The sequence below is a fragment of the Aythya marila genome (assembly GCF_965140915.1).
Source record: "Aythya marila genome assembly, chromosome: 5".
Lineage (NCBI taxonomy): Eukaryota > Metazoa > Chordata > Aves > Anseriformes > Anatidae > Aythya > Aythya marila.
In genome coordinates, this window is record NC_139046.1 from 21,185,082 (window position 1) to 21,208,363 (window position 23,282).

General features: G+C 36.2%; 1 protein-coding gene across 5 annotated transcripts in view; it reads right to left on the minus strand.

Moving 5' to 3' along the window:
* The window catches only part of KCNQ1 (potassium voltage-gated channel subfamily Q member 1), a 343,661-nt gene that overhangs the window by 230,649 nt on the left and 89,730 nt on the right, over positions 1-23,282 (minus strand). For 3 of the 5 annotated variants that reach the window (XR_014317582.1, XM_082761236.1, XM_082761239.1), the window contains 7 exons: positions 17,126-17,236; positions 14,537-14,632; positions 12,116-12,238; positions 10,991-11,132; positions 9,646-9,672; positions 7,503-7,568; positions 5,153-5,273 (listed from right to left, as the gene is read on the minus strand). Coding sequence is in view for 4 of the 5 variants with exons in the window: in XM_082761236.1 (XP_082617362.1) it covers positions 5,153-5,273; positions 7,503-7,568; positions 9,646-9,672; positions 10,991-11,132; positions 12,116-12,238; positions 14,537-14,632; positions 17,126-17,236 (686 nt within the window). In the remaining variant the exon portion in view is untranslated. The remainder of the gene's footprint in view (positions 1-5,152; positions 5,274-7,502; positions 7,569-9,645; positions 9,673-10,990; positions 11,133-12,115; positions 12,239-14,536; positions 14,633-17,125; positions 17,237-23,282) is intronic. The other 2 variants (XM_082761237.1, XM_082761238.1) reach the window with 2 other exon arrangements.

Below are 23,282 nucleotides of genomic sequence, written 5' to 3' on the forward strand. Positions count from 1 at the left end.
GTTCTGGTCTTAGCTCAAGAATATTTTTCCAAATAGTTGCCATCGATGCTATGAACATGTCCTGTCATTAATTATAAAATGGACCCCATGCAAATCATGGTTTAAACATTGTTAGCAGCATTTCTAACAGAATTCTTGTGACAGTAGAAGTCAGTCATTGGATCTGACCACTTGAGAGTGAAAAAGAAATATTTGCTCAGACTTCACAGGGTCATTTTGGCATAGGAGGGGAAGATAAAAGCAGGAATCTTTTACAATATGAGCTATCAAATCAAAGCAAATAGGCTTCCACTCACTGATACTCTAACAGAAAAGAGACAGTTATAAAACATTCATCGCTGTTTGTTCTAGACAACATGGTTCTATCTCATGCCAACCAATTACATGTTGTTAATTAAAACATGGAAGAATAATAAAAATATTGAAGAAACAAGAAAGAAAACATTATTTCAATGAAAAGCCAGTGGTAACTACAGCACCATGGACACTGCACTCGGTGTTTATCAGCACGCTTTATTAATTTCTATTACTTTTCAAAGTGTCCAAAAGCATTCATTTCAATCATTCTGGAAGATCCATCTGTAGCCATTTCCTCTTGATCTAAAACTGATGAAAAAGCACCAAATTTGTTTGCTTAACTATTGCATCTATTGTGCTGCATAACAAAGAAGAGCTGTTCCACCACTGGAACATGTCATTTACTTCTAACTCAGCACCTAAATGACTCTACCAGGAGTCCTTGGTTGGACTTGGTGATCTCAAAGATATTTTCCAACCTAGATGATTCTGTGATCCTAAAGATAGTATTTCCCTAAAAAATAAATAAGTTACTTATTAGGAAACAGAAAGAAATACTAAACATTTATATACCAGAACTGATTAAACCAGCTACTGCGCTGTTGTATCTTAATGGGAAACTATGGAAACGAATCACAGACTTGAATTTATTTTTGATTCAGTAGCATCTCTGTAAGGTTCACGGAGAATAGAGAGCTCTTTAAATAGGTAAGAGACCACCTTTAAGTAGGTAAGAAATAATTATATAAAGATACATTGGATTGAGAGTTTTCCTTCTTGTCTTCTGTTCCCTTTTCAGCTCAATTCAACCCATTTTTTCTCCTATTCCTTCCCATTTGCATGTTCAGAAGTTGGACTTATTTCTTTTGACTACCTTCAGCTAATGCCAAACGTAAAATTAAAAAAGGTTCTGAAAATTAAATGGTTATATGAACACAGACATGGAAACAACCTTGTGGTAACTGAGCCTTAACTACTAGTAACACTGATTTTCCACTGCTTTAAAAGGTAAATAGAACAAAAGACTCAATGAAGTGAGACAGGGAACAGATGACAATAGAGGATCACACTGATTAGAGAGAAAGGAGGCAGTGAGAAGTCCAGAGAAGAGGTGTGGTATTGCTACAATCTAGTTTTATGTGTCACTTTTACAATGGAGGAGACCACAAAGACAATTAAATATATCAGTCAAAAGACAAGTCTTAAACAATACACTGTTTACGGCATTTTTCAAACTGTTACAGTTCATTTTGTAGGTGACATCTGACAGCTAATTAGATTGCACCACCTGAATCTGCATGTTAAGTTTATAAAACTCCTAATGTATGAGGCTAAGTGCAATTAACTCTTCTATCCTTTATTATTCTATTCTGTATTTCTGCATGCACCTGCTGCAAATTTCTTCTATATGTTAATCACTTTCCTGCTTGAAAATCAGCTCTCAAAGTGCTTCTGTATTTTTTGCTTCCTCTAAGTAGTAGTGACATGATTAACTGCTACAGCAATCTTTCCACATGAAAGATTTCCCCTTTCTAATTCCACACAAATTGGGCTATAATTGCTACATTATTTATTTCAGAAACACATTTAAAATACAGCAAGGAGTACATCCTGGGGAAAAACAAAGAACAAAAAACACCATAACCCTGCATTTATATTACTAGGCAGAATTGTTCCATTAAATCCAATAGGAATATGCACCTACATATAAAAATATAAATAAGGAATATTTTTGGCATAAGCAAGCAGTACACTGAAATTCAATTTAAAGTGAACTTAGGCCTAGTAGCCTAAAAGCCCTTTGTTTTGGCTGAAAGATGGCATTTTCTTTCTATTATGACCCAATGCAAGTGAGGAACAAACTTAGGCTCGCTGTTTTTAAGCCACAATGATGCCAAGTGCTTGCCTGTCAGTAATACAGAAGGTACCCCCCCCACTTTTGCTGGAAGATTTACATTACCTCTTAAAAGGAAATATTCTTCACGCTGTCAACCGGAAGTCACTTTCCAGTTGTGTCACCAAATAACTGTGTAATACTTACTTGTGTATTTATGAATTCAAAAAATACATGTTTATTCTGGAGTTACCTTTCCATGGTTTATGGATAAGCTAATTTGTATGTTGCAATAAATACATAATTGACCAGGAAATAGTTCTACTAATACCAAATCCAAGAATCCTTAGCTGAAGAGCCTGATAGTATGCCTCACCTTCTGAAACAGTCTTCATGCTTATGTTCCTTTGATAGAACATGGATTGCTTTTAAGACTTGAAACTAGAGCTATTTGCACTCAATTTGACTTTTCCCTACTAATTTGTTTTCATAGCTGCTGCTGTATTTTTGTTAAGTACCTGGGATACTTGCATAATGGCTGTTTTTGTGATAACTTTAAGGAAATAAAATGCTTCACTACTGGGGACATCAGAACAAAATAATTCATCCTGGGTTCTCTCATGCGTAGCATAACTTCCATGCCTGAATTAAATATGCACACTGACGTGAAACTGAACTGACTAATATTCTGTGTAACAGAAATGGTAAGTAAAGGGGATTTGTGCACAGATACATCTATGGCTCAGTTCTAAATGTGATGCTTATTTCTAGTCCCACATTCAGGTCCTACTAATACTTATATAACCAGCTTATAAATGTGTTCCCTAGGACTTTGAAATTAAGAATGAAAAATAAGCCTTTGTTCAAATAATTCATGGAAATCGATGGGTCTTCATCAACCAGCAGCGTGTGTGCGTAGTGAAATGCTGCACAGCAGCTTGCTTTACAGCCACCCCAAACATAGGCAGGCTACACAATCCAACAGAGAAACTCACATAACAATCTTTTAAATTTCAAAATTTTTGGGGAAAATCTGTTAGCTGAATGCCAAATACACCAACTGACACTGCAAAACAAAGGGTTTTCACTAACTCTTTGCCAAACCCTCATATCTATAGAGCTATCTGGCATTGTTTCAGGCATTTAATCAACTGCATACAAAGTACACGTGCTTCCACGTGAACAGTCCTCAGGCCTTACAATGTTTGGGCACTCATGCTTCAAAGGAATGCATTTCAATTAATATTTTATCCAGTTTTGAATCTAAAACCAAAAGTCTTACAAAATAAACAAAAAAGGCTGTACTTTCTTCTTCCCAATATAGACTTGATTCAAAGCAAATACAGGGGTATGTTATGTACCATCCCACCACTCATGACCTAGAGCAATCTAGGAATGTGAACAAAGATTATAACCCAAAAAATGAAGTAGTAAAAGAGAAATATGCATGTTACTACAAGACTAGGGTGTTAGTTTGGTAAGATTTTTTCAGTTGATACACAATATTTATATATCCTAGGGTTTCCCACAAATGTCCTTACTTTAAAAAAAAAAAACAAAAACAAACAACTCAAATGTTACAAAATCTGACTTAAAAATAATGGAGCACCTTACTTTATGAAATGTATCAATGAAGGTGACAATGAGAAATAACTGAATGCTTCTCAAATCCAAAAACGATAATGTAAACTCCTAGCACCAAGGTTTATTTTTCTTAAAGAAAGCCTGCAATACTGCAGTAAATTAAAATTAAAAAAAAAAAAAAAAAAAGCTGTGCAAAGAAACTTCTAGATCTGGTTTTGCTGCTCCGTTGTTCTTGTCTAAGGCTTAAGGAAATTTATGACTTCCTGCTCCTACTTGTACCACTAAGAAATTTTTTTCAGAATAAAAGTCTCCTAAATTCTCTTCTTACAAATGTACATACATGTAGGTGATTCAACTGAAAACGTGCATCCTTCTGCATGGGGGCAGGAAAGGCTCCCCACATTTTTTTTTTTATTTTATAAAAAAACAAACAACAACAACAACAACAACAACAAAAAAAAACCTTTCTATATGGGCTATAAAAATGTTTGTGCTTCTCCACTATTTATATCACATAGAAAGAAGGCCTGAAAATTGGCAGCCGGCATTTCTGCATGTTTTGTACCTCAGAAAATTAAGTATGCCAAGAATTTTCATCTGTGGTTTCATTTCAGAAATCCGAGGATTTCTAGGAATAGAAGGGGAAGAGACTCTCTCATGCCTCTGCTAGAGGGGTGAATGAGCTTAATCTTTCACACACTGCCATGCACTTGCTATGGAAAATAATAGGAATTTGTCAGTAGTTCAAATTAGCTAATGATAGACATTTTTAAGACATTCAAATAATATCTTTTGCAATTCTCAAGCCACTTTTCCTTGTGAAGCTGTAGTTCAATTCTCCTAAGGATTTGAGGATAATCTCAAAACACGAAGATAACATTTTAACATAAAAGATATGGCGAAAATGTAAAATGAAAAAAAAAATCACAAAATAAAAAAAGGCCTATTTCAGATAATTTTTTATATACTACAAAGCAGTAATAAAGACCAAAACAGATCTTTTCTTCCAATGCAGATCATCATATGACCATTTGAGAAGGTGCTGCTGAAATTGAAAGGCTGGTGTTTCATGTAAGTATTTCAAAATTTGCACTTTACAGTTATTCCTCTGGAAAATGGTGGAGGGATTAATATAATTCTCAACAGGCAAGTACTCCCACACATTGTCTCCATGTGAAAATCCTGAGGCTATCAACCACCAGCTGCCCACAGACATTAGCTCAAAACTAAAGCTGTGTGTCACAGCCAAATGAACTTTTCTTTAGGTCAACACAAAGATTTACTGGCACTCAGAACAGTATACACCAACTTCAAGGTAAAAGAGTTTGACGCAAATATCTGAGATAGCCCTATCAGCTCCATATTTCAGCTCCTCCCACCTGGATTGGCTGCTCTTGTCTAAGTCAACTAATGCACAATTCAATAGCCTTGACTTACTGTGAGATGTGAGTTATTGGGGTCAACAGAGTTTCACCCTCCAGGTCAAGCTCATCGGCGAAGCTGTTGGTCCTGATGAAGGGTCCTGTGTTCACATCTAAAAACGTCGGGCTTTTTTTCACTGTGAGGAAATATGCAGATAACAGTTAAAGCAATAACATTTGGCTTTTTCAAGGAGGATCTACTGCTTGTTTGGATCTCTAAAATATTGTACATTTTAGCAGAATATTGAAAACAGAAGTTACTACAAAAAACGGGCATATAGCTCAGAGCTCATGAAAAGTTAAACTAATTCTTTTTGAAGCATTTCAGCTTCTTAGGACTTAAAGATTTTTTTCCCCTTTTTTGTTGTTCATACTCCTCAAAGACTAGAACTCAGAGTATCTATATTACAGGCAACTTCATGCCTTATAAAAGTTATTGTACAGTAACTTTTTTTGAAATCAGCCACGTGTATGTCCTACAGCAGCAGTGTTTGAGTGCTTTGATGACAAGATCGGTTTATTTTTTCTCATCTCTATTTCATGTTTTAGTTTATATTATCAGCTTCTGGTCTGTAATTACTATGACTAGAATCAAGAAAATAGGCCTAGATCCCCCAGGGAGCCTAGGCATTTTCATGGTGAGATGTCTACAGGTTCCCAATCCCTCTGACACTTCGGCACGGGATACCTCAACTGTCAACCCAGATATGAGCTAGGTGTTGAAATGTCCATTTCATCGAGGAGGATGTCCTAAGTGGGAGGGCCACTTTGCAAAGTGTCAGATATTGTAAGTTTTTAGTTACTTTTACACCAACACTTTCATGCATCCAAGAAATTAGGCAGAGTGGTATAGATTTTATTTTTAATTTCAGGCTCCTAAATTCTGCCAGACTAACATTTAGAATGCTAAGTGCTCTTTTGAGCATGGTCCTGACATTTGTCAGAGAAGCCACAAAATTTCTGTATATATAAAACCACTATTGTATTTATACTTGACTATAAAAAAAAAAAAGTGCAGAGAGAATAAAAACAACGGTAAGCAAAATTCTGTAGAAATTCCTTAACGTGCAACCATTTCACTCCAGTAAGTAGTTCTCCTCACACGTAACAAGAAATCAAGATTGTACCTCAACCCACTAGCTCTCTGGGAGCACTGAAATGAAAAGCTGCTTAATAAAAGGCAAACATATTCTCTCCCTCCTTTTTATTTCAAAATTTTCTAAGATGATCATAACCAAGATCACTGTCTGTTCTGGTAACCAGAGCAGCCCTCTACTCTTTACTCTCTCATTCTTAAATGCTGCTTCAGTATAAATGAGCAACCACATCAAAACACTTCCATTTGACCTGCTTGCACAGGGTGAGGAGGGGCCTAGGGAAGCAAATGACAGTGAGGGGCTCCCTTCCACAGAGTGCCTCAAAGCAAAGCTACAGCAGAGCACCAAGGAACATACACTACCTCAGCTACCCCAGGTAAAAACATCACTGAGAACTTGCAAAAACAGTGAAGCAGAGGAGAAGAAACTAAAGCTTAATGTAATCCCTGCCAGTCTGGTACAAAGATCAGCTATTAGCTCTAATATTGACCAACAACTTCCTAACCATCTAATATAGATAACATAAAAATTCATAGCCATTGGAGTCCTGAGGACTGTTTCTAACAAAGCGTTTAAAAAAAAAGTATGTTAAAAGGGCTAAAAAAAATAAATAAATAAAATAAAACACTTTATAAATTCATTTTCCCCAAAACTTTATTTTCTGTATACTTGATGGCTAGCAGTAGCAGCTATGGTAGCAGGTATGAATATCCAACTGATAATGCTGGGCACTACTTTGAAATGGCAGAGAATACACTCCCCCTAACATTAGAACCCCTGTTCTAAAAAAGAAAAAGATTTTTTTTTTTTTTTTATCATTTATTATAACCACAATAATAAGAAATCAGTGACGAGGTTTCTGTATTACCAACACAACAATTTTGGATACAATATGAAATGTATAGAGGTGCTTTTCCAGTAGTGGAGTATTTAGCTAACAATACAAAGTACTTTACACTTCCCCTTTTGCAAAGACGGTCAAAAATTTAGAACACTTTACAGCATTTTTCATGGAAAACCTGAATTTTAATTAATGCACTTAGAAAAATAACCCTGTTCTGCAGATATTTTTTTTTAATCATTATTAAACATTTGCAGTTTACAACCTGAAAAACTTTCCAAATTCAAAATTCTACTGAGATGCCTAATGCTTTCTTTAAAAACCAGCACTATAATTTTCTGTGTCACGACAGGCAATTCCAGACAGAGCATTGGAAGGATTTAGTAATTAACAAAGGTGATGGAGCAATGAAATATTATCAGCTTTACCTGGAGAAGAAGGAGCGCTGGAAGATTGCTGGTCTGTGGAAAAGGATGGCCAGGAACGCTGACAATCTGAGTCATAGTAAAGATACACATAAAACAGAGATAGGAGAAGGAGAAAAAAAAAAAAAAAAATAGAAAAAAGTTCCAGACAGGCAGCTGAGGAGATGCAGACATACCTAAAATACAGTATGTATTGACATCTTTAAAAAAGTACTGGTAAAGAGAGTTTCTGGGAAACTCTTCCACTACCTATTACATAGTAGCAGAATATTAAATCACCACTAGGGGAGGCATTGCGCCTCTTAAAACATTCTTCACCATGTTGTTGCAATATATTCCTTCCTACATGCCAGTCCTGTTTTGAAGAAAAGTAAACTCATGTTTGCCTCCTCCTTCCTGACTTCACAGCTCCCTGGAGTGTTTCCCTTTCCAAAGTGTACAACCTTGTATGGACCCCTCTTGGTCTGGTTCATACTGTCCACAGTGTAGGTAGCTCCTGGCCAGACTTCAGTCTGCTACTGATGGTAGAAATTACCCGACATCCCATAAAAAGCACTTATAATTGCCAGGTTCAACCATTTAAGCCAAGTGCCTGCCTCAAGCTGAATTTCTTGGGGAAAAGTTTCAGGCAAACAAGATTAGTCAATGCTGAGAAAGACTCAGGAAAACATAACACTACATTTAGTTCTTTTAAATAGCCTTGTCATTTTAGTAACTATTTAATTGAAAAAATGCCTGTGTATTCATACACTGGGACAGAGTAATATTCTTCAGAAGTGTTGACTTTATCTTATGCAACACAAAGAACTCAAAATATAAATGTGTTGGAGTGAAAAAAAATCAGAAAAATCAGAAAAAACACCCAATCCTCATTTTTGCAAGTGTTCTGTCAGCATTAGGCGTGCTCTTCAGTCCTTACTAAACTGATGATGCCAGGAGAAAGGAGGTTTATAATTTTATTCACACTAAGTACAAATACGCACTTTCTTCTCTATTTCTTTGAATCCCTACCAGAACAGTGTTAGGTGAACTCTCAGGTCCACTGAGTTTACTCTGCCTGGCTAGCAAATTGAAACTATGGTGGCTGGCAAAGCTCTTCTGATGTTTCCCCAAGATGAAGAAGTTTCTTGTTTTATGTATAACAGGTGGCTTCATGGCTCTTGCTCCTCTCCTGAGCTTGTTCTACCATGCTCACCCCCAGTGGGGATGCACCCCTTGGAACACAGGAGAAAAGTGGAAGCGGGAAAACGAGCAAACTAAGGACTGGCCAGGGGGGGGTCAGGCAGATTAAGTTTTGTTTGTGCTCTTTTACCACCTTAATTACAGCTATGTTCCACGTGGGTTCAAATGAGAAACAGAACCCTGTATTTTCAGGTGTTTAAGTCCAAGTCTGAGGATCCTTACACTTGATTAATGAAAAGGAACCTCTACTGTCTCCAGTGGATGCAGTGAAGAAAATTTACAGGTGGCTTGCAGCACTCTCACTAAATCACAGGGTTTTTTTGCTTAGACCTAGTTCAAATCCTAGAGTCTTTGGGGAACGCTCAATTGTTAAAAGTGCCTAAACAAGCACATTAGAAACATCACAAGACTACATGACTGCTTAAGTGATCACAGAATCCAGACAAACAGTAAAATAAATTATTTAATTTATGGGTCCCCATCTGTTCATGAATATCTACAGAGCATTTTTACAGGAACAGATGCACCTACTTCAGAGTGCACAATTTTGGAGGTCAAGTCTGAACATTTTTCTCCCATCCCAATCTATTTGTTTAGAAATTATTTCTCAGTTATCTGAGCATATAACTTAATTACTAGATGAATTATAGCTTATATTAAGTTTATATTATCTTTTGCTATCAACTATACATACACTAGCAATTTTTCTCAATTATGAAGAAACAACAAGTGATAACCTACTCATAAACAAATATTTTGAGTGCTCACTTTTCTCTTTACCCTGGAACTGTATGTGCGATTGCAATTATAGTGTGAGAATGTAAAGCTTGGGTCTGTCTAGATCTCCTTGGCTGCAAAAGATTTCTTAGAAACTATATGGCACTAGACACACATAAAAAGCACTGCAAAAAATGTTACATTGTCATAAGCTGGCATGCCAGAAATAAAATTTTCCTCAACTTACCAAGCAATTTTAACATTCCTGTTTGTCCTGTATACTTGTAACAGTTTAGAGAGAGCAGAACACAGATAAAAAAAGAAAAAGGTAAGTGTCAGAAGAAATTAGAGAAAATCCTTTTAATGAAAGCTATAGAGCTGATTTTTGAAGTGGCAGTAGTAGGCTGCCTGCAAATCACATTGTCCTTTAGAAACTCAGAGATAAAAGGTAGGACTTGGCAAATCAATGCATCTGAAGCATTATTCACTGGATTGTGCTGAAGATAAATATCTGTACTCAAAGCCTGATACACAGGGTAAACTTACTATTTGCCCACATTCTAACAGTTAGGTCATTTCTATTGCCAGATGCAAATTGCAATCATTCCTTAACAGAAGCCAAGAAAGACTGGAAAAGCATGGATGTCGCAGAACAAGAAATGTTAAAGAAATGTGCCACAGAGTACATGGAAAGTGAGACTTTTTGCCTGAATTAAAATATGCCTGGTGCCAGCCCACATTTTAATCTTATTTTAATGGTCATTAAATTTAATCCAGTCTGCCAATTTTTTTTTTTCTTTAGGAGAAAAGTGCTTAAGGCATCTATAATCAATAAAAAAATCACTATTTTTTGTTGCCAGAAATGGCAAGCACAAATAAACACAACTGGCATACATAAAAGCTTCTAGTAAAAATGCATTTGTAAAAACATACAAACAAAAAAACCAACCAAAAACAAGCAGTGTAAACTCAGAGTTATTTTGGAAGTTCATTATAACTAAGGCATCTGTAACTAATGCATCAATAAGGTGACTATCAAATATGGTCCTTCTTTTTTCCTTGCACTGTACCTATTTGTACAGTGACAGTTAATACAGATGGATCTACATTTATTTAAAGTATGTCTGCTTTCAAAATTTGATTCACAGCCTACTCCACTGAGCAGATGGCAAGAGCACATGATGGTTTCACATAGCAGACTATGCTAAGAGTGGCCAAGACATGTCAGTCCTTTTTGGTTGAGGTACAAGCACAATAGTAACATGTCCTGGGTAAATTTCACGTGGAAAAGCTAACAGCTAATAGCTTCAATAAAATTAAAAACTGTGCATTGTAAACACCAGCCTCAGAGATGGTAGCTCTTCTGGCAGACAGAAATGACAAAATTTTAGTTTGTCTATAATTGAGTACACATTCATTAAAGGAACAGTTGAAACTTAACCAGACAAGCCAGCAAAGTCAAAAAGCAAAGTATTCTTTCTTCAGAAATAAGGACAACAACTAGTTCTGTCCTTTCTCTCTTACATATTAAAGACTGCCTATGTGTAAATTGCCAACACAGTTAACTGGCATTTTATAACAGAATTTCTTACCAGAATTTTCATATGTATCAAAACTGAAATCAGGTTTCCTGTCATCAGACACATGGTCATAAGTGATGTGTGGAACAGTTAGCATCTTATCTGGAGAAGAAGGCCCATTGTCCTTGTCTAACTTAAATTTTTTCTTTTTAACCTAAAAAATAAACATATATTAAATTACCAAACCAAGCCACATTTAGTAGGATCTTCATTGCCTTTAATAATAATGAAGCTCTTAATGAGCTATAACGAGCTAAAAGAGTACCTGACCAATAATACTTTCATTATGCTATACTGTGCATTTCTCTTCAAGAGTGCACCCCATTTCCCAAAATTGTCTAATTGCTAGAATTCCACACATCATCATTAGCAAATCCCTTGCCTGAAGTAAAAAATCTGCTAGCTCTGCAACAGTTTATATAAATCAAACTACTCTAGAATATCTTCACCATTTAATGGACACAATAAATCATACCTTCAGCAGAGAGCAAATGGCTATAATGCTACAGAACTCAGATTGATCTGGGATACTAAGAGAAATTTTTGTAAAACATCCTCTCCTTTCCAGTGCACAACTACCCTGCCTTACTATTCCAATAGAGAGGATGAAGTATTCGATAAAGATTCTGGCAAAAAAAATGTTCTTTCTATATTATAACAGCAACAAAAAATCTTCAGTTATGGAATTGGTGGATATGAAGATACTGCCACACGTAGGCACAAGATGTCTTCACCACAGAAGTTTGAAGAGCCATAAAATCAATAGCTTACAGAAGCATCAGGGCTGTGTTTTTTGTTCTTGACTTTTGTTTTTTAACCAGTTTGGAAATACTCGTTTTCTTTTCCTCCTTTGCTTATACTTTTCCAAATAACACTGAGTTATTGATTGATATGCCTAAGTACATTATTGTTCTTTTCCAAATTCATTAAAAAGTCACCCTTAGGAAGTGAAGCAAATTAAGCTATAGTTTAAACTTATAGTTACTGAAAATCCCCAAACTGATTTGTAATTGAAACTTTGAAACCCAGTAATACTCTGTAAAATAAACACTACAAGGAGCCTCTAGAACATAAAACAAATTAAATCCAATTTAAAAAATTGAAACTACTATAAAAAGAAATGTTAGTTACTGATACCATCACAGATTTCTTCGGTTTTGGACTGGGTGACAGCAAATGATAATTTCTGGCAGGTTTTCGAATGTATATTTTCCATGTAGAAGAGTCTGGGTTTTCTGCTGCATAGCATCTCCACGCAGTCTAGGGCAAAAGTTGTAAGCAACAGAACAATTAATGTGATTGGAGTTGTAGCTACCTATACTTCCAAGTCAGCACATAAGACATTTTTTATTTACAAGTGTTCTTGGATTTCCCCCATGGAAATATTAACTCAGCATGGTTCAGAATTCTTATTCAGTAAACAGAAACCACCAAGTCTGAACTGGGCAAAGCAGAAAACAAGATCAATCTTTTGAAGTGCAACTTTCATTTGCATTAGCAGCAAATAATAAAATAGAATTCTAGACTGGGCTCAAAGGACTGGGGTTGAATTTCTTGTTCCTCCACAGTTTCCCTAAATGACTTTCAGCATTTTGCCTATTGTATCCCATGTTTCAGGCCCCCACTCAAAAACCAAAAATCATTCCCCCATACCTCCACAAGAGTGTTGTCAGGAAAAAAAGCAATTGTGATATGGTCAGTAGGGCTATATTATTACAAAGAAATGATTGTGGGAGAGCACATGATGGTACAGCACTAACAGTTAAACAGGAGCCCAAAATCAAAAGCGATCCTTTACCTCCCCCGGCAACTAGTGATTAAAGTACTATGTTCAAAAACAAAAAGAAAGAAAAGCAGGGATAGGAAACTAGACCAAACACTGCTGCATTCTCTCTTAAAATGTAACTATGTGATCAAGGATTATTTATAATTAGCCTCTACATTCAAATTTTAGATCCTCACTTCCACAATACAGAAAAGCACACATACCTATGGATTTACATGTACACATACAAAATCTGAAGTGGGAAAGGGCAGAAAACACAAGATGAAAGAAACAAAGCAATGCAGAATGATAAAGAAAAATCAGACAGCAGGTGGAAAATAAAGGATTAAACAATCACCATGTAATTCATGGTTAATAAGAACAATTGGCCTCTAAAAGAAAACAAGAAAGAATACAGGAAAAACCATTACTAATTTCAGCTGTTGCCTCGTCTTGTACCCATTTCATAATCTTCTTGGTTTAAAAATAATCCTTTTGTGAATTAGTTGTAGAGTACTTATTCAAATGGGCTTCTAGAGCTCCACAACCACTAGTAAATTGCAATTGTCACTTATTAATAACAGGTAATCAGCAACTCATTGTCTACCCTTCACTCCTCAATATTTCAGACTGAGCCAAGCATGGTATTCTAGAGATGCAATCTCAAACTTGCTGGTATTTTGGGGTTGATTTCCTAAAAGGATTGATGGGAACACTAAAAACCCATTCTTTGCAAAGCCATACCTTTTTCTGACCATGCAATCCAAATGAAACACACTGAGTATGAAGACTTTTGGCTAATCTCTGGCTATTACCAGAGCCTTAAATTTAAACCCTTTTCATATTAACTCTGGGACTGTTTAGTTTCAAGCATAAACTTTACAGTTAGCTACTGTTTCTATAAAGAGCCTGACCTGGAAATCCACATTCACTCATGAAGCTGGAGAAATAAGTCATATGAGAACGCAAAAATGATATGGCTTAGGTGTACATAGGTGTACATCTTTTTTTTTTTTTTTTTTTTTTTTTTTTAAATTTCATCCTGCAATTCTAAAGCTAAGTGCAGAAAATGAATGATGGAGAAAAGTTGGAAAAAAACCTGCAATGAAACAATATTAATACATCTCCAGAGTGAAATGCTGGCTCTGCTGAAATAAAGGATAAAATCTCCTTGACCTTACCGACACAGATCTGTAACCATACTTTTAACTGAGAGGATCAATTTTTTTCTGCCTGTTTGTTATCCAACATGGAAAGACTGATTTTGCAGAATCTCCATGTTTGCCAGTCACTTACAATGGCACTGAAAATTGCAGACAAGATGGTTCCTATTTAAGATGCTGACTTAATTCTCCTAAAACTGAGATTTTTAAGAATGTACACGTATTTGTACCAAGGAAAACGAAGCATATTTGACATTTGTGTTTTTAAAAAAATAAATTGCTCATTGTAAATACAATTTCACATGAAGCTTCTTCTCTGTTTTTCACTATTGCAAGCATAGCATTTCATAATATTTTCCACAGGTAAATTATCCAATAACCACAGGATAGCCTTCAGTTTTCATTTTAAAGAGCTGAAGAAAAGAATTGGCATTGATTTGGGAATGAAGTTTTTGCTCATTGGTTTACATTACAGGTGGGATTTCCAAATCTGTTTAAGAGACTTGCATCTGCAACTCCTATACTTTTTTTTTTTTTTTTAATGTGAATTAGGCCCAAAAATACTGCAAAATTTTGAGGAAATTACAAATGGAGAGAAATGATAGTATGCAAAATGCAAGAACTCGGTACCTGTATGAGAGAGGCAGCAGCTGGAATTTGACGGTTGAAATGCTTCTGTCTTTGTTTCTGCTGTACCTTTAGGGCAAAGCCTGAACCAAGAATTCCCTGTGGTAAGAAAGAAAACACGGATTTCTTATTTTTTTTTATTTTTTGTAAAGGAGGAAAAGAAAGCACACATAAGCTTGCCAAATTATGTTGTATTAATAAACTCCCATTCAGCATCATAAAACCCAACTAATTACTTAGAGGAAATGACTTAATACTGTTAAGTTTTTAGACTCAGTTAGTATTACTTGTTGAAACAAACTATGAATGCTGTTGTGCCCTGATCCAAAGCCTATTTAAGTCTACTGGGCTCAAACACTAAAAAGCAAGCAGAAATGATATTTCATACCCTCCAGAAGTCTCATAAATGCTTGTGCAAGGGAACGACAGAGCAGGGAAAAATATTAACCTTATGTGCTTAACTTCATTTTTATGAGAAATAATGCTTTTTAAACTGTAGCATGACAATTCCTATTTCCATATGTTAACCCATGCAGGGACGGGAGGACGAGGAAGAGGAAAAGGACCATTACAACACAGTCAGGATTGTGGTGAGTTCAGCAAGAGGCCATCTAGTCAATTCTCACGACAAGGGGCATGGACTAATGACACTGAATGGTGTACAACCAAAACAACTTCCAAATGTAATGTAACTTAAGTCCATAATTACATATAGAGCAAGTCATTTATATAGTCGTGTGCATAGCTACAGACATATTTAACAAAGGCTTTAGTAACACAACGATAAGAACACATCTTCTATAAATCAACTTACACGACTACACCTACTCAAAAAATCATAATTCATTTTCTACATATGGTAGTCAAAGTGTCAGGGCAGCCAGTGATCTTGGCTCAACCTCTAAGAAATGTATTAATCATCTGGTATTTTGAAAGAAACAGGAAAGACCCTTCCTATTACAATCATTGAGCAAAGATCAAAGAGTTAACAATGATCAAACATCATTTATTTGGAAAATGCAGAATCGTTGCAGGACCATGAACCCAAAACAGTTTTGTTTAGCCACAATTACTTCTGTCTGTGATCTTAGCCTGCTCGTCTGCTTAAAATGGGAGTAAGATGTATGCAATAGCTACTACGTATCAACTATTTACCACTAGAGCTTCAAAATCTACATTTCCCCTTAGGGCCAACTCAGAGAAATAGCTTAACTCAGTAATAGAATCACAGTGATAAAGGTGGAGGGTGTTCTTTTATTTCTACAGTTAGGAAAAACTGACAGGTAAACATAAAAGCAGTGCTGTGAAGGTGAGGCTGCTGTACAAGTATTTATAGAACATCTTTGCTGGCATTCAAGTCTGAGAAAAAAAAACACTAATCCAAAAAAAAAGCAGCTTTGGCATTTTTCTTGCAGATCATTTCATTTACTAAATCTCCCCTCTAAACAAGGAACAAACATGAAAGGTCAGAGTGAGGAGGGAAGAAAGAATATACTTTCAATGGCTAACTGATGTTGGAGAGTCTAAAAATTTACACTCAAAAGCACTACAGCTTTTACAGAGTGGCTAATTTTAAAAAGCAATTGGAGTTTTAATAGCTGCTCTTGCATGTCATGAAGAGTTTTTGTGGAGGTGCTGGCATAAAAGTATTATTTATATCCATTCTGTCCCCATCACTTCCCTGCTATAGCTATACTATGCTGGCAAAACTGTGTCACTGAAGTTTACTGAAGGTTGCTGAAAATGAAGCTAGCAAGATTTTGACAGTAGGGAGCATTCTGTATAGATCTAGACTTCCTCATCCCTTTCACACAAGCTTGCACAAAATTTCTGACAGCATGATTCAGGTCACACAAACATTTTAACAGAACAACTCACAAGTATCGCTAAATTTGTGAAAACAATACCCTTAGCTACTCTTTGCACTGAACATTTTGGGGCTTTCAAATCACAGCCCATGTTTCACTGATTTTGAATTTACTCTTAATACTCAGGTGCCTTGTTTCTTGTTAGGGAGTACTTGGGAAGCTATCTTCAGTGCAAACAAAGAGCCAAAACCCTTGAAATCTCAACCCTAAATCACTTTTGAAAATGAGATTCTGGCTACAGACAGATGTTAACTTGGCAAACTGCATCAGCTGCCAACGTAACTGTCCCTGACTGCTTACTGTTGCCTCTGCCAGTGACACCTTTTCTGCAGCTTTGCCAGAGGAAGGGTGTGTATGAGAACCTCACAGTTCACCTTGGACTTAATCAGTTGAGTAAACTATGAGTGAATGCTATAAGAAGCCAAAACATCACTAAATCACTGAGTCCAGAAATATGTAGCATGAGAAATACTTCCTTTGCACTTCTTGGATAGGCAGAAAAAGTGTTTTGGTTTAAACATCCCCTTCTCAAATGTATAAAAAAAAAACTAGCATTGTATGTAATAAAAACTGCATATTTATGTACCCCCTCTTTTTTTTTTTTTTTTAAACTACCCAAAGAAACTTTTTAGCTTCTGAAGTTTAAAGGATCAATAACAGAAAGTTTCCTCTGACGAATAGTGGGTCAACAGAAAATTGCCAGCAAAAGCACAAAATAACCTACCGCAGGTAGTGCAAAAAACGAAATTGCAAACACTGAAAAACAAGATGCAATGGTCTTTCCAATCCAGGTCTGAGGCACTTTATCCCCATAGCCAATAGTTGTAACTGTCACCTGTAAAGAAAAATACTTAGAGCATTACAGAAAGTATTAGCATGGCAGTTTGGGGTTGTTTTTCCTTAAAGCAATAAAAATTAAATAAATTATTTTAAAGAAACTTGAGTCTCATTCCTAGCTCTCCCAATGACAATCTGTGCTATATTGAGGCAGTTCTCTCTGGGTTTGCTTCCCCACCTATAACAGAACAAAAGAGGCACAGGAAATTGAATTACAATAAAATACGTATTTAAAATCTTGTAAAGTAATACCATTAATTTAAGTCTTCATGGCTGAGACAGCTTTACTGTATATGAAGTTACTGGGATGTGGGCTGCCTGCCCATGTCAGACCCTTTCCTTAGGGAGAGGCTGCCAACGACTCTGAATTGCTGATTTTCTTTATGGGCAGCGGATGTTTGCTGAAGAATTTCAGGGCTGTTACAAAGAAAGACTATGTATACTGTAACTATGGAATATGAATGGGGTCAGACGTGAAGTATTCTACAGAATAATGTTGGTATAAATAGCAAGAGAAGCAGAAAAATTTCCATACAGCAACAGCTCCTTAAAACAATCTAATGAATCACTAACTTCCATAGAACATCAAGAGCAAGAACAGATAATTTAATGCATGCATACAGGAAACATCTGTTGAGTTTGGGTTTCACTGAAGTAAAGATTACCACTGTGGTGACATAGCATAACAAGGCTTAATAAGTCATTATTTGCAGGAGCTCAAGGAAGGAATGGATTTGTTGCAAGCAGAAGGGATAAATTTGGCATCTGAGAGCAATTTAAATTCACCTATGTCACAAGCTATTCCTGAATTTGGAAATTAGAGAGATTTTTATCTGTGACTTTGAAAAAAGCTAACCAAATCAGACCACGTGAAGCACATGAAACTCTCAAGCAGTTGAAGCACGCCTCAGCTGCTGGCTTTTCAGACTTCTGACAGTGTGGGCATCAGCTGCCCAGGACGCAGAGGACGTTGGCCCCAGAGAGTAACACACAAGTGCCACCCACTTCTGAGCCCTGCAGCTGCTCACCTGTCTGCCTCAGTGTGCCCTCCCCTGCAACTGCAGAAAGGCAGCTACCACCCAGGGCAGCATCAACAGTGTAGAGAAGGGAAGGGCACGTTTATAGAAGCAAGATGTTTGTTAATGGGTGAAGTGATGGAGAGCTTGGGTTTGGGGAAGTGGAAGGGCATGACAAGTGGTCCAGGAAAAATGTTGCCATCTGCCGTATTAATAATCATCCATTGCTATTAAAAGATAAGAGACCACAGGGAAATATTGTAGGTTTACTTCCCACCTCAGAAATGCATGAAGCAAGCCATGCATTCTCACTGTCCACCTTCTGAGCAATTAATCATTCTGTGTCTGTTTGACACATGGTAAAGGAATGGCTCTGGCTGTTGGAGGTGGTGGTATTACAAGTTTATTTCAAATTACTTATACTGGAAACATTCAAGTATTATCATTTCATATTAATTTAAGTTCTTAAACTGTGGCTTAGTTCCAAATTTGGTTCCTATTATACAGAAGTGTTTTAAGAATCAGTAAGGTAAGTTAAGAACAAATTAACTTTAAAAAACCTTTGCCTATATTCTTTATATTCTTGTTGAAATACCACCTAAATTCAGGGCCTGATGAGGAACTGAAGGGATGGTCAGTTTAAAAGAAATCTTAAACTCTAATTACAATTTTCTACTAATAAAATATGGTATGGAAAAAATACGAATTAATTCTAGCAAATACAATGGCCTCCGACACCTTCTTCCATAAAAGATTGAGACAAGCCACTGTTTTATGCCTCAGCTTTTAAAAAACTTTACAAATCCACGTGATGGAAGTTTTATCAACCATTCTGCGTTACAGTTGTAATGCTATTTTTAAATACATACATCAACTAGAATTAAAAAAAAAAAAAAGAAAAAAAAGGTGCTTTTAAGCTGACAAGAGTATAACAGAAGCATTCACACAAAACTATAACAGAAGAAGAATTCATACAAAATTCAGAGCATTTACCTTCTCTTCCCCCACTACCATCCCCGCCTATCCCTTCTGAATAAAGGATAGAATATGAAGCATCAATGACAGAAAAAAAAATTGTGTGTTTTTTTGGGGGGTATATTTTTAAAAACATTTTGGAAATTGGGTTGCAAGTCACAATGTGTGTTTAAGTTAATTTTTTTTTTTCTACACTCATAACTCTAATCCATCTACAAATGCATTGTATTCCAAAATTATATTTTCTTTTTCACCAAGATATATGTTGTTGAAACCATATATACCAAATTTCCACCCCAAATGATTTTTTATAGTCAATTTATAACCCCCTGAAGAGTACAATACTAATTTTGCAGTTGTAAAATAGGATCTTAAAATGGAAATAATGACTCAACTTCTGCTCTAGCATGGCAAATACATTGGCATAATGAAACTAAATTGATACAAGAGCTCACACATTAAATTTTCATTGCAAAGCAGCATGGAAAACTAATTGTTTTAATTAGGAGCAAAATCATATTCATCCATTGACTATTTCAGAACTTTGATCTGATGTACATCACCACAGGCTTTGGTGTTACAATTAATCCTGTTTCCATTACATATGCATCAATAGTCTAAAGGAAGAAATTTGAAGCAAAAAAAAAAATCTAGACAGCAACAATAAATAACAATGCCTGTTAGCACTGAATAGGGATTTTATTCAAAGCTATCTGGATAAAATAAGTACAAACAATCAGGTGTGTAATGATGCTCTGTTGATGAAATACTGAGTACTTTGTGACAATTTAGGTAGTTAGCTACAGGATACAGGAGTGCATGACCCAGAGGCAGACACCACAGGACTGAGGAGCAAATACAAACTAAAAGATTAAAAAAGCTGAGCACTAAAGCAAATGAGGGAAAGTCACCTTACAGAGAATACCTTAGCTACTTTGTTTCTAAGTTTGTAGCACTGAAACCTCAAAATTAATTGCAGTAGGTATTCTTTTGCATACCAAATACCACTGAGAATTTTCTGACCCACTTGAATACTCATCTTGATTAAATCAAGCAGTACAAGAACATCCAGAGACACATCAGAAACACTGACAGGTTCCCTGACTTCTTTGCAACTGAGATACAGTAAATGGTTTAAATGCTCTCCCGTAATGATCACATAAGAACCTTTCTACTGCTTGACATCTTTAGTCAACTGCATTCATGCAAGTTGAATATCAAGTAGATTCTTTTCAGATTTCTGAAATCCAGGCAGCACAAGTGTAAACAGATTAGATACATATGCTCTTATTTTAGTATGAAGTGTATGATCTGTATGAAGCTTAAAAAACAAACAAAAAACAACCTAGTGATCTTTCAGTGTTTTGAAATCTTTTCCAAATGACAATATTTTTCTTCTTTATATATCCAAGGATGTTAGAGATAAGAATTGATTCACACAACAAAAATTTCACTGGCTGCTGCACATCAACTCTATGTACATCGCAGAGCCCTGGAATATTCAAGTTATATCCTTCAGATGAACGAGTTAAAAAAACATGTGCTACAGGGCAACCACTTAGAAACATCAGTTTTAAAACTAATCTAAAACTGAAGAAAGGACTTCCTGGTCAACACTGCTACAAATATTTAAAGGGAAGGTTTGGATTCTTTTTCTTCTTGAAATTTCAAAGTCTTTTTCATACAGTTATTGTTTCAGGCTCATGCCACCTTTTTTGATGTGGTTGAAATACGTAAGTGAGACACAACCACATCTGAAGGACACTGAAAGACTTCAATAACTTAGGATATGAAATGAAATGGAACTACACACTCAAGGGCAAACACAACAGAACATACTAACTGCAGTGTCACATCTCTGAAGTAACAGACCTTCAGTGCTGCCCAGCCATCACTTGAGGAGCCTAGTCCAATACCCCCTAAAGGTGGCATTTTCAGCCATCAAAATCAGCTCTAAATCTACTGGCCACTCTAAGACTCCTAACCAAATGGTGGCCCAAAATAAACATCTCCACTTGTGAGATCTTATTGGGAAAAGTTAGTTAAACTCACCTAAAATTTGCAAAATCACTTCTATGAAAAAAAGAAAAAAAAAAAAAAAAAAGCCTATAACTTTAACCAACTTAGTAAGAATAAAAGATTTTTTTTTTTTTTCCTCCTCTGGTTAGTATTCTTAGTTTCAGGCTAGGTCAAGTCAGGCATATTATGCCATTTCATTCACTAACTCCTGAAAATACAGCCCCCTTCAGAAATTAATTAGCCTCCCCCCCCACACACACACAGTCCCTATTGGCAGGTTCTGGAACAGAACCTGGAACAAGTTTTGACAGCGACAGACATTCTGGTAAGTTCCTGTCTTCATTTCTGAAAGCTGGGTTTCCAACCACGTTTTTTTGTTGCACTGTTTCATGATCTCAGTTTATTCCCCTACACACTTCTGTTGCCCAGCTCCTGCAGTACACACACCTGTGACACTGCATGCTCCAAATGCTGCTGAATCCCATTCTCAGTGTTGTGCCCCACAAAAAAAAGCTGTTTCCACTCCCTCTTGTAAAATAGGCTATTCATCCCAATCACCCTGGCAGCAGTTCTCAAGGACGATGAGATATAGGACCAACTTTATTGCATCAAAACAAAGAGGATTGTTCATTATTAGTGAATAGTCAGAGCTTATCTGAACTTTTTATTCTACTTCCCCCTACAATTGCTACTTACCTCATCACAAAGGTAACTAAAGTAGGAAAACGATCTAGTAAAAAGAATTAAAACCTCCAAGGAAGATTGTTATTTGCACATCAAAATTATTTACAGAAGATAATTATACTGTGACAACACATTACAAAAGCATTTTGATGGTTTTCACTTGGAATTAATGGACAATTTTAGACTTGAACACAGTAGTAAACCTATAGTTACACACACAAGCAGTAAAACTCATAGGAGATCCACCAGCTTTCTATCCTAGCCTGACAGTTGCATCCTACCCTGATAATCCACTGCCAGTTGTTTAGATTTTACAGTATGGTGATAACCCATTCCCTTTCTGTGGGATGCTGCAGAATGCCAGCCCCCCTCTGCTCACTCATCAGATGAAGGCGGAATCACAGGAGGTCTGCTGGCCACCAGCAGTCAGCGTGCAAAGTGAACAGCCAGCTCTGCTTACAGGATTTGCCCTCACCTGCTTGAGCGTACATACTTCTGATCTACAGTAAAGGGTTTCTGTCAGCCAGAGCTTGCACAAGAGACTGTTTCTACACAAAAAGCTTCAGAAAACAAAGCAGCAAGACGTCTCAGCCATGATATCAAAGGATGTGCTGGGGAAAGTTATTGATGTACGCACACAATCTGACTGCAAGCTCCGAACTGTTTGTGGAAACTCCACAGTTTTTTTCCACTCTCTGTGGGTACTATTATTATTATACCTCACAAAACACAGTAAATATAAGAAAAATAATGAGCATTATTTAAGTACAACAAGAACACTTAAAGCATATTCGAGATAGCCAAATGTTTTCAAAGGGAACTTTCCAAATGCTTTCCTGTGAGGATATTTCTAGCCATGAGAGAAGAAACCATAGCCAACTTAATTTCAGCCTCCTAGAGACTCATTTCAACAGGACCACATTCTGTACTGGTTTTTGAGCTTTAACTGAAAGCTAAATTCCTTATTTATATTATTTTTTTCAAAATTTTTTCCCCATTTTTTCCAAGAAATAATTTACTTTTTTTTCCATCAAATAGAAGATACTTCTCTTCAAACTTTTTGGATTCTTACAGAAGGATTTTTTGTGTTCTAGCTCCTTGGTACATTTAATAGAGACTTAAGACTTTGGGAATTAAGAAAAAGTGTTTTGAGAGCATTCTTTATCTGTAAGAATATCTACATCTAAACTTTGCAAGTAAGAAGTTTAAGAGATCCATATCTACCCCACAGATCTTTATTAATTTAGAACAAAATGTATTTGGAATTGCTCATGGAGCAATTAAAGCTCAGTGATGAGAAGAATTCCACAAATTCTACATAAACACCACCACTTCAACCCAAATAATAGA